The 17,991-nt window shown below is 46.2% G+C and overlaps 1 protein-coding gene across 18 annotated transcripts in view; it reads right to left on the minus strand.

Moving 5' to 3' along the window:
• The window catches only part of MTMR3 (myotubularin related protein 3), a 248,542-nt gene that overhangs the window by 25,706 nt on the left and 204,845 nt on the right, over positions 1–17,991 (minus strand). For all 18 annotated transcript variants that reach the window (XM_033956412.1, XM_033956413.1, XM_033956430.1 and 15 more), the window contains 3 exons: positions 10,580–10,750; positions 10,316–10,458; positions 7,324–8,725 (listed from right to left, as the gene is read on the minus strand). In XM_033956412.1, the coding sequence (XP_033812303.1) occupies positions 7,324–8,725; positions 10,316–10,458; positions 10,580–10,750 (1,716 nt within the window). The remainder of the gene's footprint in view (positions 1–7,323; positions 8,726–10,315; positions 10,459–10,579; positions 10,751–17,991) is intronic.

Consider the following 17,991-nt stretch of genomic DNA (forward strand, 5'->3'; position numbering starts at 1 on the left):
TGGTGCGTTCCAAATAGAACGCCAAAGCACGTTTACAGTCCAGATTATGAAGAGCTGATTCTTCAGGATGAGAATAAGGCTTTGGAAAGAACACTGGAAGAACAATGAATTGATTGAGATGAAATTCTGAAACCACTTTAGGGAGGAAGTTAGGATGAGTACGGAGGACCACCTTGTCATGATGGAACACAGTGAAAGGTGGATCAGCAAATAAAGCTTGCAGCTCACTGACTCTTCTAGCAGAAGTGAGGGCAATGAGAAACACCACTTTCCAAGTGAGATACTTCAGATGAGCCGTAGACATTGGTTCAAATGGAGGCTTCATCAATTGAGCAAGAACAATATTGAGGTCCCAAATCACTGAAGGGTATTTGAGAGAAGGTTTGACATTGAAAAGTCTTTTCATGAATCTGGAAACCACCGGATGAGCAGAGAGGGGTTTCCCTTCAATAGGCTGATGGAAAGCAGCAATTGCACTGAGATGGACTCGGATCAATGTAGATTGAGACCAGAGGTGGATAAGTGCAAAAGATAATCTAAAACAAAAGATAAAGAGGAATGTTGAGGCTCCATATTGTGAGAAAACCACCACGTAGAAAATCTAGTCCATTTTTGATGATAGCATTGTCTAGTGGTAAGCTTCCTAGAAGCCTCTAAAATGTCTCTGACAGGTTGAGAAAACTGAAGAGGAGTTATGTTGAGAGGTACCAAGCTGTCAGGTGTAGAGACTGTAGGTTGGAATGAAGCAGAGATCCCTGACTCTGTGTAAGCAGAGATGGAAAAACTGGTAGAAGATATGGCTCCCTGCTGCTGAGTTGAAGTAGAAGGGAGTACCAAGGTTGTCTCAGCCACCGAGGAGCAATCAGAATCATGGTGGCATGGTCGTTCTTTAACTTGATAAGAGTCTTGAGAATGAGAGGGAATGGAGGGAATACATACAGGAAGAGATTTGTCCATTCCAGAAGAAAAGCATCTGCCTCGAGGCGATGAGGAGAATATATCCTGGAGCAGAATTGAGGCAGTTTGTGGTTGTGGGGAGCTGCAAAGAGATCTATCTGAGGTGTTCCCCACTGTGAAAAAATGCAATGAAGAGGCGAGGAATGGAGTGTCCATTCGTGAGGTTGCAGAAGACGAATCAAGTTGTCCGCCAAGCAATTTTTCACCTCTTGGATGTAGACAGCTTTAAGGAAGGTGTTGTGGCAGATTGCCCAGTCCCAAACCTTCAGAGCTTCTTGACAAAGGGAGGAAGATCCCATCCCTCCCTGGCGACTTGGTTGTCCATCCGAATGAGAACTACCTGGTCATGAAGAAGATGTTGAAAAGCTGTGAGAGTCTTGAAGATCACTCTGAGTTCCAACAGATTGATGTGACACTGACGATCTGTGCTGGTCCAGTGGCCTTGAGTACGGAGTCCATCGAGATGAGTGCCCCAAGAGTAGGTCGAGGAATCTGTTGTGAGGACCTTCTGATGGGGGTTGTTTGAAACAGCAAGCCTCTGGAGAGATTGGAAGAGAGCATCCACCAGCGGAGAGACTGTCTCAATGGAGGAGTGACTGCAATGTGTTGAGAAAGTGGGTCGCAAACCTGCGTCCACTGAGGATTCTGAGCTGAAGTTTGCAAAAGGAGTCACGTGTACTGTGATCCAGTAGTACCATCATGTGTCTCGCTGAGATGGAAGAGCAGGAAGACACTGTATGACAGAGTTGAAGGAGAGCTTCCAGATGTTGTTGTGGAAGGAATGCTCTGAGTTGGATAGTGTCCAGAACAGCTCCTATGAACTGTAGATTCTGAGAGGGTTGAAGTTGTGATTTGGGAAAGTTGATTTTGAATCCCAAACTTTGTAGGAACCACGTAGTCCGTTGGGTCGCTACAATAACCCTCCTGAGATGTTGAATCTTTGATGAGCCAGTCGTCTAGGTATGAAAATACCTGAAGACCATGGTTCCTTAGAGCTGCTGCTACCACTACCAGGTACTTGGTGAATACTCTGGAAGATGAAGTCAGGCCAAAGGGCAGCACTCTGTATTGATAATGCAGATTCCCCACCCGAAATTTGAGATATTGACGGGAGGCCAGATGAATGGAAATACGAGTATAGGCCTCCTTGAGATCCAGAGAGCATAACTAGTTGTTCTGATCAAGAAGGGTATAAAGGGACATCAGGAACAACATGTGAAATTTTTCTTTGACTAAAAATTTGTTGAGAGCCCTGAGGTCCAGAATGGGTCGCAGATCGCCCGTCTTCTTCGAAACAAGGAAGTAAAGGGAGTAAAACCCCCTGTTCTGCTGTTCCAAAGGAACTGGTTCGATGGCATGGAGACAAAGCAGAGCTTGAGCTTCCTGAAGAAGAAGGGTGGTCTGGGATGGACTGGAAGGATACTCTTTTGGAGGAAACTCTGGTGGAACCTGAGTGAAATGAAGAGAGTATCCTTCCCTGATGATTGACAGCACCCATCGATTGTCTCCCATCGATAGTAAAAATGATGGAGACAACCTCCAATAGGGGTAAGAAAGGTCAGAGACAGAACGGTGGAGGTTATGCTCTGTTTTAAACAGTCAAAAAGGCTGCGCAGCCTTAGGTGCAGCAGAAGATTGAGATTTCTGTTGCTTCCGATTCTGCTGTTTTTTGAGAGGAGGGTGAGTGTAAGGAGCCGGTCTCGGAGCAAACGCCTCTGGAAAATTGGAGGAGGACGTGCAGGCTTGGCAGGAGCTGGCTTGGGCTTTGGCCTGACAATAGAAGCAAAGGATTTTTCATGTTCAGACAATTTTTTGGTGGCTGCCTCGATAGATTCATCAAAGAGGTCATTGCCTGCAGAAGGAATATTAGTCAAGCGGTCCTGAAGATTAGGATCCATGTCAATGGTGCGAAGCCAGGCTAGACGGTGCACTGCTACAGAACAAGCAGTCGCCTTGGCGGGCAACTCAAAGGCATCATAAGAAGACTGAAGTAGATGTAATCTGAGTTGTGACAGAGTAGCTATTCAAAGTGCTTTTGAGTATTCAAATAACTGAGAAATTTAGGAAGGAGATCAATGAGGAACTTGAAATAAGTTACAAAATGGAAATTGTAATTGAGGACTTTATAGGACATCATGGCATTTTGGTAAAGGCGACGTCCAAATCTGTCCATAGTTTTCCCTTCCCTTCCAGGAGAAACGGAAGCATAAACTTTGGAAGTATGGGACCTTTTCAAGGAGGATTACACAAGTATGGATTGGTGAGACAACTGCAAATTCTCAAATCCTTTGCAATGTAGAGTTTTATAACTGGAGTCCAACTTGCCTGGAACAGCAGGAATTGCATAAGGAGTCTCCAGGCATCGTGTAAAAGTCTGCGACAAAAGCTTGTGAAGAGGAAGCTTAAGTGACTCTGCAGAGATTGAGGAAGATGTATGACTTGGAGATACTCCTTAGAGTATTTAGAACCAGCATCCAATTGAAGGTCCAGGTCAATAGCTATCTGACGAAAAGAAAAGAAAGATAGCTGATCCGCTAATGCCTTGCCCAAAGAAGGACTTGAGGACGTCGAAGTAGAAGCTTCGGCAGGAAAACAGGCATCAGAAGAAAAAGGAGACTTGGACAAAGCAATAGAAACCGCTGAGTCCTCAAGCTTTGGAAGTGGGGACCTCAATCGATGAGTCGGTGGTCTAGTAGAGCTGGAATGCTTAGATCGAGGCTTAGTTGAAGAAGGACGCTCTTTGGAAGAAGAGCTATGCCTGGAAGTATGCCTCAAAGAAGGCTTCGATCGTCGGTGAGAGTGGTGCTTGGAAGCAGATTTCGAAGATCGAGGAGACTTCGTCCCAAGGAATGGATAGGGCTAGAAGCTGTGGATCGAAGCTCAGGAGGCTTGATGGAGGAACCTTGAGGCACTCCCAAAGACTCTGCTCCTTGTATGGAGTGTGAGGATTCTTGTATGGAGTGTGAGGATTCCTGTCAAGGCACTTGCAAAGAATCTGCTCCTTGCTTCACGTGCATAGGATGCCAGACCAGATACTCACAGAGACTCTGCTCCCTGCATAGTGTGTGTAGTCTCAGTCTGACGAATAGGAAGAGGCTCAACCTCGCGGGAGTCTGCAGAATGCTCAGGCTGGATTAGAGTAGCAAGCTTCAGTCCCATATTACTGAGGAACTGAATGAATTGCTTCTCTAACATGGTTTGGAAAGAAGCTGGCAAGGATGGATCTGCGTCTGAAACCGGACCACCTGCTTTGGTTGGAGGTTCCACAGAGGCAGTGGAAATGTGCTTTGACACGGAAGTCTTAGCCACCTTGATTACCACCGTTGGAACTTTCTGCTGAGATATCTGACCTGAGGATGCAGGGGAAGATACAGCAGGTGTTGTCGAGGAAAGAGCCGCTGCAAACGAAGAAGGTCTGATGAGGCTTGAGGTCGGAGTAGTGGAGGCAGGAGGGCCCTCGGTCGAAGGTGGGACAGAGGTCACTTTCGAAGTCAAGGGAGTGGTCGAAGAATCCATCCCGAAAAGCTTCTCTACTAAAATTCGATGACACTTAAGGGCTCGAGGTTGAAGAGTAGCACAGCGCTCGCATGACTTCGGTTGATGGTCCAGCTCAAGGCACTTGAGGCACCAACGGTGTGGGTCCGTGAGGGATATCACATGCTGGCACTGGCTACACTTCTTGAAGCCCATTGCTGGCCGGGACATAGGAGGAAAAATAGCCGCCACAAAGTCAAAGCCCACGGGCTGAAGCCGAGCATCCTGCCCTGGCAGTTGGACGGAAGAAATTTTTTTTTTTTTTAACTAGAAATAAAAGAAATTAAAAAAACAGCGATTCGTGAAGAAAAGAAACACAAACTGTGGAAAGAGAAGGCACGAAGTAAAGTTAAACGCAGAGAGTCAAAAACGGACTTCTTGGCTACGCGGAAAACTGAGAACTAAGGAGACGCGCCCTGTGCTGGGCAGGAAGGCACTCATGCATGTGCGGTGCGGCTGACTCGAAACTTCTAGTTTCTTCAAGCAAGTCTGCTTGTGAGACTTCTGCATCCGGGCTCTGTCGGTGACATCACCCCTATGTTAGAATAGCTGCCTGCTTGTCCTGGGATAACTATAGGCACTAATTTATAGTATTGTCTCCTTTGTGCTCACAGGAGGGGCAATGTTTAAATTTAGATTTCAGCTGTGGCACTGCAAAGGTAATTAATTAGTTCACACAAATTAGTTATGACAAAGAAAACATATAATAAATGACTGCCATTGACAATCAGTAGTGCAAGACCTCTTGAAAAAGGAAAGGTATTCTTAACTTTACAGAACTCTGGTAATCATCCTGACTGACTGGCATCACCATGCAAAGACATCACGATCTGTGTGGGTGCACAGATCCTAGCTGGAAAAAGGAACAGACTATAGCAGGACTCAAATCGCCAAGAACTATTCATTTTGACATTGCAGAGGAACTGCAGTGGAACATTCAGTTGTATCTTCTCTGTCACAAAAGGATGGAGTGGAATCCAGTCTAGAACAGGGCTACTTAATTCTAGTCCTTGAGGTCCACAGGCAGGCCAGATTTTCAGAATACCCACAAAAAATATACATGAGAGAGATTTCCATACCAAGGAGGCAGTGCATGCAACTCTATTATGCATGTTCACTGTGGATATACTGAAAACCTAGTCTGACTGTGGACCTTGAGGACCGGAACTGAGTAACCCTGATCCAGAACAAAATGCTAATTATAGAGGGCCCAGACCTACACTGCCCTGCTAATCAAACACTATCTGCAATTAAATCGCATATGAAGGAAAGAACTTTTACAAACGTTTCTTTACCAAATTGATGATATACGGTACTGGTACACTCTACAACTACTTCTACTACAATCCACTCAGTCAAGTCCAACCCTGAAGGCCAATCCTCACACACACTTTAAAAAAACCAAAGCAAAAACAAGCAGTTTTGAAAACAAAATACAGTGGTACCTCGGTTTACGAGTGCACTGGTTTGTGAGTGTTTTGCAAGACGAGCAAAACATTTGCAAAATCGGTGCCTCGGAAACCGAGCATGGCTCGATTTACGAGCACCCCCCCCCCCCGCCACGATTGGGCACCCCCCCGCCGCTTCTTACCCTCATCTGGGCACTCTTGAAGATCGGCCCTCGTCTGCTGGACCTTGAGCATCTGAGCATGCTCAAGGCCTGCGAGTTCACGTTCTGAACGTGAACGTGAATTCGCAGGCCTTGAGCATGCTCAGATGCTCAAGGCCCAGCAGACGAGGAGTCCGATCTTCTAGAGTGCCCAGATGAGGGTAAGAAGCGGCGGGGGGGTGCCCAATTGTGGCGGGGGGGATGTCGGATCGTGTCGGGGGGGGGGGGGTCGGATCGTGGCGGGGGGGTGCCGGTTCAAGGCAGGGGGGGGGACGGATCGCAGGGGGGGGGGCCTGTTCGCTGGGGGGGGGGGGCTTTCGAGGGGAGCAATGCCGGTTCTTGGGGGGGGGGAACGCATCAAAGCAAGTTTCCATTATTTCCTATGGGGAAACTCGCTTTGATAAACGAGCATTTTGGATTACGAGCATGCTCCTGGAACGGATTATACTCGTAATCCGAGGTACTACTGTACTGTATACTGAGATTTCCACTCTTCCCTATCCAGTATGATGTATCCTTCCTATGCTAAAGGGAGACTGTTCAAAACCAGTGCAGAAATGTGAGACTCAAGTTTTTACTTTGCAAGGAGAATCTTCAGTGATACCGTTTGAAAAATAAAAATCTCTAGATAAATATTGCAAACTCTCTCTTAGAATTCTGCCCCATCAATGAGCAAGCAATTAAAGACAGTAACTTATCTAAAGACTAGCATGTATAAACTTTCACCTACATATCCATGATCTACAGGACACTAAGACTATCAGTCCTTTATGATGCTTGACAATCTATAGAAAGCTCCATTTCTCACAAACCCATCTATGGCTCATGATTTTCCCCAACTAGGCCTGAAGAATGTAAATCCCTACACAGTCCGATGACCTCTCCCAAAAGGCAAGCAGTTCATCCCCAAAAAGCAGATGCCCCCATGTATGCTTACACAACTCAGTACATGTCAAAAGCATGCACCCAGATAACACAATCCCTTATGGATGCCTCACCAACCTTCCCAGGAATGTGCACATAGGTATGGTGACTCACACATGCTGCACTGAACCTCTCAATGTATAAATGTTCCAGACTGCATAAACAAAAAGTACTATAATTTCCCAGTTTTACTCAAACCGAGTATGTGCCATCATACATCACCCTTCATAGACTTTTGCAACATGCCAGGCTCCAGATAACAGTCACAAACTGGCTAATAGTATCCAGTGTCTACTTACCACTTCATCAGCAAAGTTCCCATTGAAGCGTAGGGAGCTGTTAAGGTTCTGGCTCTCTAAACGACTCTTGAGCTCCTGTACCTGCTTCTTTAGGGTCTCTACTTCCTGCTGGTGCCCTGTTTCAATCTGGCGTAGGCGTTGCTGGATAATGTCTATGTACACTGGCATGCCATCATCATCCAGATGACTTTTGGTGGGCTGATCTGGGCTAGTGCCTACCTGTTGTCTTCCAGCATGGCCTTGCTGCATCCACGTGTGCTTCAAGTTCAGGTGAAACTGAGAAGAACCACAACTGGCTGCAGAAAGCTGTCTTGTGAGAGAGACTTTGCTCCTGCTTTCTTCTCCATTCATATAATGTCCATTGGATGTAGGTGACCTCTGAGGACCAAGAAGCTCTGCAGACTTCTCAGTCCCTAATTCACCATTACATACAGTCTCTTCTTTACATTTAGCTATAGGCAAGGCACAGAGAGCGGGTAAATGGCTGGGCAAATTAATGTTGCTATTGCTTTGTGAAGTCCTATTAATGTCTGTTCCTAATCTGAGTATATCTACCATATTCTCCCCTGTGTCAGGTCTAGTGTCAAGCATTTGAGAAAATTCAGCAGCATTACTGTCCAACCTACCAGGTCTGAAACACAGACCTTTTGGAAACAATTCCTGCTTCGTGCCCTCCTCAGTCAAAGTTTCAGTTGAACTTTCCAGGTTGGATGTTCTTTCCTGTTTAAAGGCAGTGGGCAGAGCAGGAGGAGGGCTGGGTTGTGGGGTGCTATAGCGACTTCCCAGATCTAAACATTCCTTAGTAGTCAATATAGTGTCAGTCTGTAAAAGTGTCTCCAAAGAGATTGCAACCATTCCTTTGTCTTCGAGGAATTCTTGAGGAGCTTTACAGACCTGCTGCCCTTCCTCTAACTCCTGCCCTTTCAATCTTTGGCCAGCAATACCTTGTGGAATCACAGGGGGTTTAGAAACAGGATTCTTCATTAAAGTCTCTGTAATTGCCTCCACCTCCATACAGACACTCTCCTTATTTAAAATGTCCTCGTCGTCTCCTTCCTCTACATCATTTCCCAACACAGTCTCAGGTACCGAGGCCCTCAGCAGTTCCTCAAGGTTGCTGTCCTCCTTGGTAGCTTCCTGCAAAATATTCTCCATCTGGCCCTCTGCCACACCAGCGGCCACAGACAGCTCTGCTCCCAAGGGAGCTTTATTTGGTTTTCCCAGCTCCAGGCTATCCCTATCAAATTGGCCTTCTTCTGGATTTCCCAAACTGCTCAGTTCTAGGGATCTGCGGTGCTCCTGCCATTTCTCATTCAGACTGGGATCACTGCTGCGCCGGTTGGCATTTGTCAAGCTACTGTCGCAGGCCGTCAGATTGTCAAACGATCTGGTTTTTGGCAACCTGTAAAAGGTGGTAAAAAGAATACTCAGTAAAATCAAACAAACAAAAAAACACAACCCAAAACAACTTTTTTTTCTTACTGTTTTGCTTTTTGTATTTATAAGCCTGTTTGATTACTGCAAAACATTTTTTATATTTTTAAAAATCTATTTTAATTGCAAAAATCTGGAGCAAAACCTTTATTTCCAAATGGTTCACAGATGACTAGTGATGTACTCAGTGATGGGCTAAAAGAACAGAAGCAACCAGGATTCAAATCCCACTGATATTCCTTGAGATCACTTAACCTTCCATTAAACCCAGGTGAAAACTTACAAATCAAAACCTACTGTACCTAAACATAAACCTTGAGCTGCAACCAAAGAGACATGAGCTAAGTCCAAAATACTCTTACATCCCCCCCTTGAACTCGTAATATGCAGGAAGAAAAAAATACCGCACTGTGCCTGCCAGATTATCCCAAACTATGGTCTCAGCCCTGAATGTGCAGAAACAACCAGCTCAAGTCTGTTTCTACTCTCCTGCATCACTGAGGCCTGCCTGGTAGCCACAACACTATCAACAACTGAAGTATATTGTTAATTACACTATAACCTTGCTATAAACCCCAGTTTGCTCAGGGGAGATATGATAGAGACCTTCAAGATCATGAGGGGCATAGAGAGGGTGGATAGGGACAGATTCTTCAGACTGAAGGGGACAACAGGTATGAGGGGGCACTCGGAGAAACTGAAGGGAGATAGGTTCAAAACAAATGCAAGGAAGTTTTTTTTCACCCAGAGGGTCGTGGACACTTGGAATGCGCTGCCGGAGGAAGTGGTCGGGCAGAGTACAGTACAGGGATTCAAACAGGGATTGGACGGATTCCTGAGGGATAAAGGGATCGTGGGATACTGAGAGAAGTATCCAGGAAATAAGTATAGAATCCCGACCAGATCGTGCATGTGCAAAACCGGAGGGTTAGGACTTCGATGGGAAGATAGGACTTCAATGGGAAACCAGGGTGGCAAGGGGGCCCCTTCTGGTGATTCAGACAGGTGACCTGTTTGGGCCGCCGCGGGAGCGGACTGCTGGGCATGATGGACCTATGGTCTGACCCGGCGGAGGCACTGCTTATGTTCTTATGTTCTTATGTTCTCACTTTGATTGCTGAAAGATCTACTTCTGGATTCTCTACTACTTTAAGGGAATATGAAAATGGACAACAAATCAAAGTATCAACTTCATACAGATACCGACCGTTTCAAAACTGAATCATATTAAAACTTATAAAACAAAAACAATTATAGGTTCCCTTTAATAACACTTTTCTTCTATTTTTAAAGGAGCAGTAGGCAGACTACAGAACAGTGCTAACAAAGCAAGCCCGACTAATTCCAGAACATGCAACAATTTTGCCATACTAAAACATAACTGAAATATAAACATTTGCAATGCTAGATTCCCAGCATTCAAGCATCAAAACAGAACATTATTGACACTGTAATAATCCTACCCAGAGTGTAAGCGGTACAGCTCCCTCCCCCTGATAGCATCATACTCTGCATTGATCTTACTTCAAAGAACTGGATTTCGAGGCCTGAGGCTCACCTGCCCAGGGGTTGCTCTTCAGGGTTGGAGGCTGGGACTAGGTAAGGTGCACAGGATTCGTCAGCAGGTGTAGGAGACGAGCTAGGTAAGTAGACAGCACTCCAAAGCATCAGGTTCCGCACATGACACACTGGATACAGTACCTACAGAGAAAAAGGCCAAGAAGCAATTTCATCGAGAGCCAAGTTTTGGTCCAGAAGCAGAATAAAAAGCACAGCTATATGTTTCAATATTTTTACCAGGAAGCAGTGCAACAGTACGTACAGTTTCAGACTGTGTCGAATACAGTAGATTTTTAAAAGCTTTGTTTGCTGCTCGCAAAAGGGACCAGACAGAGCAAGTGCGTTCCTGAGTGTGCTTTTCACCTCGCTCCTTTGCATTGTTACACAGGAATGTTCCAAAGAGGCAGGAGTAAGTGTGCTGCACCAGTTTCACCTGGCAACAAAACATAGATGGCATTACACTAACGCATATACACACTTCCTTCAAGCCAATTAGCAAACATGTGGACACAGCTCAAATACCAGGATGTGACATGAGTACTGCTACTGTAACTTATTTCTGGGGGTATAAACTCTTCCCCTAGGCCTTCATCACCTCATCTTTCCCCTTTCCAGTCATGTAAGTTCCTCATCCATGTGTCATCATTCAGAGACACACCAATACAGTGTTGTTACAAGTACACATGACATACAGACAAAACACTTAGGGCTTCTTTTACTAAGCTGCGCTAGCGGTTTTAGCTCGTGCTAGATGCTAACGCCACCATTGAGCTGGTGTTAGTTCTTGGCGCATAGCGCAGGGGGGCAGCGTGTGCTAAAAATGCTAGCGCAGCTTAGTAAAAGAGGGGGTGAATGTTACCACCCGCCCAGTGACACAGTAAGGAGGATGTCGGGGGGGGGGGGGTCTGCTGGCACTCCTCCTCCTCTCTGCCCACCCCTTCCCACTCCTCCCCCTGCCACACGCATGCCTTCTCTTCCCCCCATACCTTTTTAACTTTGGCGTGAACTTGCTGCGCTCTCTGTGATGTCATTTCCGGGACCCGCACCTATGAAGTGACGCCAGAGAGCACGCTGAAGTTGAAAAGGTGCGGTGGGAGGGGAAGAGGGCCGGAGAGGAACGCCACTACCCTTGCACCACACGGCAAAGAGGTTTTGTGAGTTTCTATTCCCCTCTCCACCACTCTGGTCTATAGTTTTTAAAGAAATTACATCTGCTCAGAATCTACATAAGCACACAGATGGAAGCAGAAGAGGCAGCACATAAGGATAGTAAAGCTCAGATAATTTGCCCCATTTTACTCTTGCAATATCATGCATTTTTATCTTTCCTTCAATTTGAAGATAATTAATATTCACTGTTCTAGTTAAATTAGCAACCAGATCCCACAAGGCGTCCAGAGTTACTTCTTGGGGCTTTACTATGTTAAAAGATTGCGAGTCTAATGCTGTAAAGTTCTACTCACCAGCCAAAGGTTCCCCTTCTCTTCCTCTCTCCTGGGTCAGAACTGTTCCCGATATTGCTCCATCCTCATCCATATTCAGGCTCTGGTGAAAACCCTGGGAGCCTGAATCGGTATCTTCCACACCACCCCCGGCAACCTCCGGGGGAGACCGCAAGTCGACTTCCGGCTGCCTCTCAACCCCCGGGGAGCTGGTGGCCCGAGGATTAGGGGGAGGTGCTTGAACGTCAGGACTAAGAGTGGTCTCAAAAGCCCACAAAGACGCCTCCACTCCATTCCCTGGAAGCATCTCGGGCCTTGCATCCGCCTCAGTAAATCTTCAATATTGCCGAGGGCAGCTGCTCTGGAGCGTCGCGAGGTTCCAGCGGCGCACTTTCCTCTCCTCTTCAGCATACTGAGATATGTAGTTGACGAAACAATGTCAAAATAAAGATTTTAAGGAAAATCTTTTATGGGCGGTTGGTCAGTAAACCGCTGCCATCTTGGATCCCCCAGCGCTGTACATTTTTAACATGCAATAGATGGTTCATGCTCAGATTTTGTGGTGAGAAAGTCTATCTAACCCTTTTCCTGTCCTTCAAAATGATGCGCTGACAGAAGAGGAAGATGAGATTCCACCCACTGAAGTAGAACCATTACTTTACTCACCAACTGAGTACATCACGTACTTTCCTGGCTGTAGAGAAATACCAGTGTCATAACAACATTGTCCTAACAACACTGTCCTAAAAGACCTTTATCGTCATTCCGGAAGAATGGTATGAAACACCTGAAAAAGTAGCCTGACCATGCTTCAGTCCAGAAGAATGAACAAAGTATTGAGTCTCCTCTTAATACCAGACTCCTTGTGTTGAGGATTGTAGGCACTGAGCCCCCCAACCCGACAGCCTGGGATGACTTTGAGCCAGTCCAAAGACCGAGGCATGCCTTTGAAAAGATTAATCTCGCTGAGCCACCAAATTATATTGAGCAATGCTTGAGGAGCCTACTAGATACTAGACACTACAATTGAGATACCGGGAACCACTGGAACAAAAGCAACTGCTGTAGCATTCGCATGTGAAAGCAAGCCGAAGTTCCCAATGGAGTCACCACCATAGATCCTAGAACCTGTACAGAATCCCATACTCTTGTTCTTGGTTACTGAAGGCGGCAAACTTGAGACTGTAACCTGTCACCCCAGTCTTTGGGAAGAAACACATTCCTCTCCTATGTGAACAACATTCCCTGATATTCCAATAATTAGTACAGGAGAAAAGAGCTCTTTGGAAATTTGAAGATTCGCATCCAAAGAATTGAAGAAAAGAAGTTCAAATACAAGAAATCTCCCATTTGTGTCTGACAAATTGACCTGACATCCGAATCAAGACATCCGAATCAAGCAGTCGTCTAAGAAAGAAAGTACCTGACTCTCCTATTTGCGCCAAAACGCCACTACTGCCCTCATTTTCAAAAATGTTCATGGAGCCATGGCTAGGCCAAATGGCATCTGCCAAAACTGATAGCGCTGCTCGATGAGAACTAAGAAAAGATAGTGCAAATTTGGTGTCCCATAGGGAAATTGTAAATATTCTCACAAGTTTTCTCCGGAAGTGTCTAACTAAGAAACTAATTTTCCAGAATGAGATCCAGCCCCTGTCTGACCAATTCCCCCATCTTAAGCACTATGAAATAAATGGAATAACTTCCCTTAGTTCTGGAAGAACTAAAACTACTGCCCCGAGTATCAGTAACACTTAAAATGAACATTGGAGAGAAATAAATGAATGCTGCTTCGTTCTGAACTTAGGGAAAGAAGCGCACACCTCTTGTGCTCAGTCAGGAACTGGCTATGTGAAGAATACACCCATAGCCGTCCAAATATTTACCTCCACCTGGCTGCGGGAACTGCCAAGCAGAGTCCTCCTCGGGGAGAAATCCCACTACCGCTGCTGCCAGAGTATGAAAACAAGCGCGCGCCTACAACAAGTGGAAAGGCACTAGTTCTGTCAACTCAGCTCTATCCAAACACCCGAAGTTCTTTACTGAATAAACTTCATACAAATGTAAATTTACTTGTCAGTCACTAAACCATTTCCACAACTCTACAAAATAGTGTTTTGATAAAAAACAAATTCCTTCTGTAGACTCACACCGAATCCCGCAGTTCCACCACAACCAGAAACCAGAAAGGAAGTGCAAATAAAACATATACTCACAACTTTGTTGATAGTGCCGGGAGATGCCAGTTGCTCAGCACTATGAGGGCAGAATTGTTTACAGTGAAGGGAAAGAAGAAAAATCGAGACCCAGTCAGACCCTCTATCATTGGAGGGAGGGTGAGGCAGGGACCTGGGGGGGCCCAGGTGTAACCCCTAAAGCCAGCACCGTTCAGCCGGACACCCTTGTCTCACTGAAGAGAAACCTCAACAGGAGAAAATAATTTTCCAGTCACAGCCAGAATCCAGGAGCTAGTTGAATAGCGACCATCACCTGCTGGGAGATAGAGAATACTGAAGATGCAGGAGGTGTGCCAGTCAATAGGACCACCTGTTAATCAGTTTCTCTATCTCCACCTGCTGGTAGATGTGTGCTATCCCATTGGTCTCTGGATTCATCTGCTGCTGTTTGCTAAGGAAATGTACTTTATTAATCGAGATTTGATTGTCTCATACATATATGACATACACAAAGTGTTATTAAACTTTAAAGTAAACAATCTTAAAAAAACCCACTCTTTTTTATGCAAAAAGTAATGGCTACTCATTATAATTATGAAATACAATCCTCTTGTGCAAATTAAAACAGATCTATGTTTTCTACCTTTATTACTACTACTCTCTCTTTACCTGTGAGAAAAATCAACAGTACCAGGCTATATAATGAAGACAAATGTTAATTTTTTTCTGACCCTCATGGACCCCCTGAAATGCATCCATGGACCCCAGGTTAAGAACCCCTGCTCTAGTCTTTCGTATTCTAAGCAAACCATTCTTTTATTTAATGGAATCAATTACAATTTGATAGTTTGCTTTTCTTTCCATAGAAGAATATCAAAGCAGAATATAAATATAGAGTAGAATCTTGGCTAATCAGCATTCAATTAACCAGCAAAAAAAATTGACATCCCCCCAAAAAAAAGTAGTGTCTCCTGCGCTCCTCAAACAACTTCTAAACTAACCCTCCTCCCTCCCTCCAGCTCCCTAAGAGGTAGGCAGCCACAAATCTCCCTCCAGCCCTCGAAACAGCAGCTGTAACCCTCCAAATAATCCCCCCAGTGCCTGAGGCAGCAGCGGCAGCCAGTCTTGACAACCCCCCCATCCCTTGGTCCTGAAGCAGCAGCGGCAGCTGTTCCCAACAACCCCCCTCTCTCCTTTACCGAAGCAGCGCCATAAAGAGTCTGTTTCCAGTCAGCCCCAGCAGGGCTTTCTCTGCCATATCACTTCTGTTGCAGCAGAAGAAAGGCCCTGCCAGAGCTGACTAGAAGCAGCCTGTATATGGTGCTTCTTCTGTTTGCCGGATGCCGCTATTGCTTTGCTAAGGGAGGTAGGGTTGTCTGCTGCTGCTTCGGGGCAGAGGGAGGGGGCTTGTCAGGATCACCTGGCACTGCTTTGAGGCTGTGGGAGGGATTGTCAGAATTGGTTGCCGCTGCCTCAGACCTGGAGGAAGAAGGATTGTCAAGACTAGCTCTACTGCTTCGGGGGCTGGAGGGAGGGAGATGGGGGTGTTGTCAGGAATGGCTGTATGCTGCCACAGTATTTTTTTTTTTACACATTAACTCTCAACCAGAAACTGGTTATCTGGCATAGAGAATGACATGGTGGCTGTTACCAGCAGTTAGCCGCGGATAACCTGCCATAACGGGGAAGAGAAAAAGATTGGCCGCCTCGGGTATGGGGAGGCCATTCACCGCCCCGTGGAGCAGTGAATGGCCTTGTCTCCACAGTGAAGGGAGGGAACGCGCGCAGTCACCGATCATGCTTCCTCCCTCCATACTGATAGCCGCCCGAGCATCTTCCCTCCCTCCATCCCTCCTGATCTCCGCCACCCAAGCATCTCCCTCCTGATTGCTGCCGCCCGATCGCCACCACCTGAGCATCTCCTCCCTGCTTCTTACCTTCGCGGCAGACAATTTCTCTAAAAGTGCTTCCTACCAGCAGCCAGAGCGTTGAAATCGCATGTGGTTGCTGTAAAGGTCATCTGACGTAACCGGAAGTTGCATTGACGACCTTTCCTGCAGCCACACACGATTTCAACGCTCCAGCTGCTGGTAGGAAGCACTTTTAGAGAAACTGCCTGCTGCGAAGGTAAGGAGCAAAAAGGGAGAAAGGGAGGAAAGGTGGGGTGGGGAGGAACAGACGCTGAAGGGAACTGGGGAAGGTGGGGTGGGGAGAAACAGACGCTGAAGGGAACTGGGGAAGGTGGGGTGGGAAGAAACAGAAGCTGAAGGGAACTGGGGAAGGTGGGGTGCAGAGGAACAGACGCTGAAGGGGAAGAGAGATTCCAGACTATGGGGGGAGTGGAAGGAAGAAGATGGATGACAGACCAATTGGGGTGGGGTGGAGGAAGAGATGGAAGGGAGAGCCACAGTAACAGAGCATATGGAAGAGACAGAGAAGGCAGACAGTGGATGGAAGGAAATGAATGAGAAGATGAGGAAAGCAGAAACCAGACAACAAAGGTAGGAAAAAAATTTATATTTATTTATTTATTGCTTTAGGATATAGGGCTAGATTCACTAAGCAAACCGATTGGTTTGCGATCCCTTAATGACCAGATTTCCCTCCTGCAGTATTCATTAACCTGTGTAGCGATCCGCTTCAAGTGTGCGCATGCAAATGAGGGGAACTGATGCAAAGTAGGCAGGGACGCGATTCACTAAACTTTTTTTTGATCCCACTGGCCTCGCAAAAAGCAACTGCTCAGGACCAGTTGCTGAAGCCCTTTGCGACTGCCCTACCTTCTGCCGCCCTGCTTTCTAACCTATCAGTCCCATCTCCTGCAGCCCCGAATGAGCCTGCCTGCCCCAAACCCGAACCCCCTGCCTGCCTGGCCTGATCTCTCCTGTTCTCTGCCGCCCTTCCTCGCAGTGCAAGCCTGTAGTTTTAAAGCAGGGCCGCACACTGCAGTGCAGCGCCAGCTTTAAACCCGCGGGTTCGCACTGAAGGGAAGGAGGGAAGAGGCTGCCACATAGGAGCAGGAGAGTCGGGCCCTGAACGCTTGTGCAAGCCCATGGTTTTTAAAGTTGTTTTTTTTTTTTTTTTTTTTTTTACTTTAAAGAGTCGCGGCTAGGATAGGTCTGCGCATGCGCGATCCATGCAGGAAGATGGGGGCGTTCCTCCGATTGCCCCCATCTACATATTTTAGGTTAGTGACATTCGTCAGACCTGCCTGAATCGGAAATGGATTGTTCCAGATTTGGTCAGGTTAGTGAATCTAGCCCATAGTATATTAATTGTGTTGATAAAAAACAAAGCCCTACCAGCTGAACATCTCTTTCTCTAGTTCAGCAGCCAGAACTTTGATTTGTAAGGAAGGAATAAACTAAATATTGCAGTACTGAGGTAAGGAGCTTACCTGGATGCTGCGGGGATATGGCGGGGACAGTGGTCATGGGGATGGGGCAGTGACAGGGACAAATTTTTTCCCCGTGTCTTTTTCTAATCCAGCATCCACTAATCCCCATGGGTGCCGGATAGTTGAGTCTACTGTAAATATAAATTTTTAAAAAGCCATCCAGTATTAAATAAAACCAAAAATCATCAAAAGACAGGAGTCGGCCTTAATATGATGATCCAAAAACTGTCCACTCAGTTCCCTGAAGCCACTCTGTCTTTATGGATATTACCTCAGAAAAAGCTTGACCAAATCACCATGCTCAGACTATTTACAAAACTGAGTGTAACGTGCCTGAAATGTGGCTCAAGCAGTAGACCATTTCATGGCATCAAAGCTGACAAAGGGAATGCAGAAGAGTAAGTCACAACCAGCTCTCAGTGGAGGTGGTGAAGACAGACTATTTGAATTCAAGAAAGCATGGGACAAGCAGGTGGGATCTCTTAGAGAGACAGGAACATAAGAATAACCATATCAAGTCACACTAATGGTCCATCTATCCCAATTTCCACAGTGGCCAATTCAGGTCAAAAATCCAAATAGTAGCAACATTCCATGTGATCCCAGGGCAAACAGTGGCTTCCCCCATGTCTGTCAATAGACTATGGACTTTTCTTCC

The sequence above is a fragment of the Geotrypetes seraphini genome, chromosome 8 (assembly GCF_902459505.1).
Source record: "Geotrypetes seraphini chromosome 8, aGeoSer1.1, whole genome shotgun sequence".
NCBI lineage: Eukaryota > Metazoa > Chordata > Amphibia > Gymnophiona > Dermophiidae > Geotrypetes > Geotrypetes seraphini.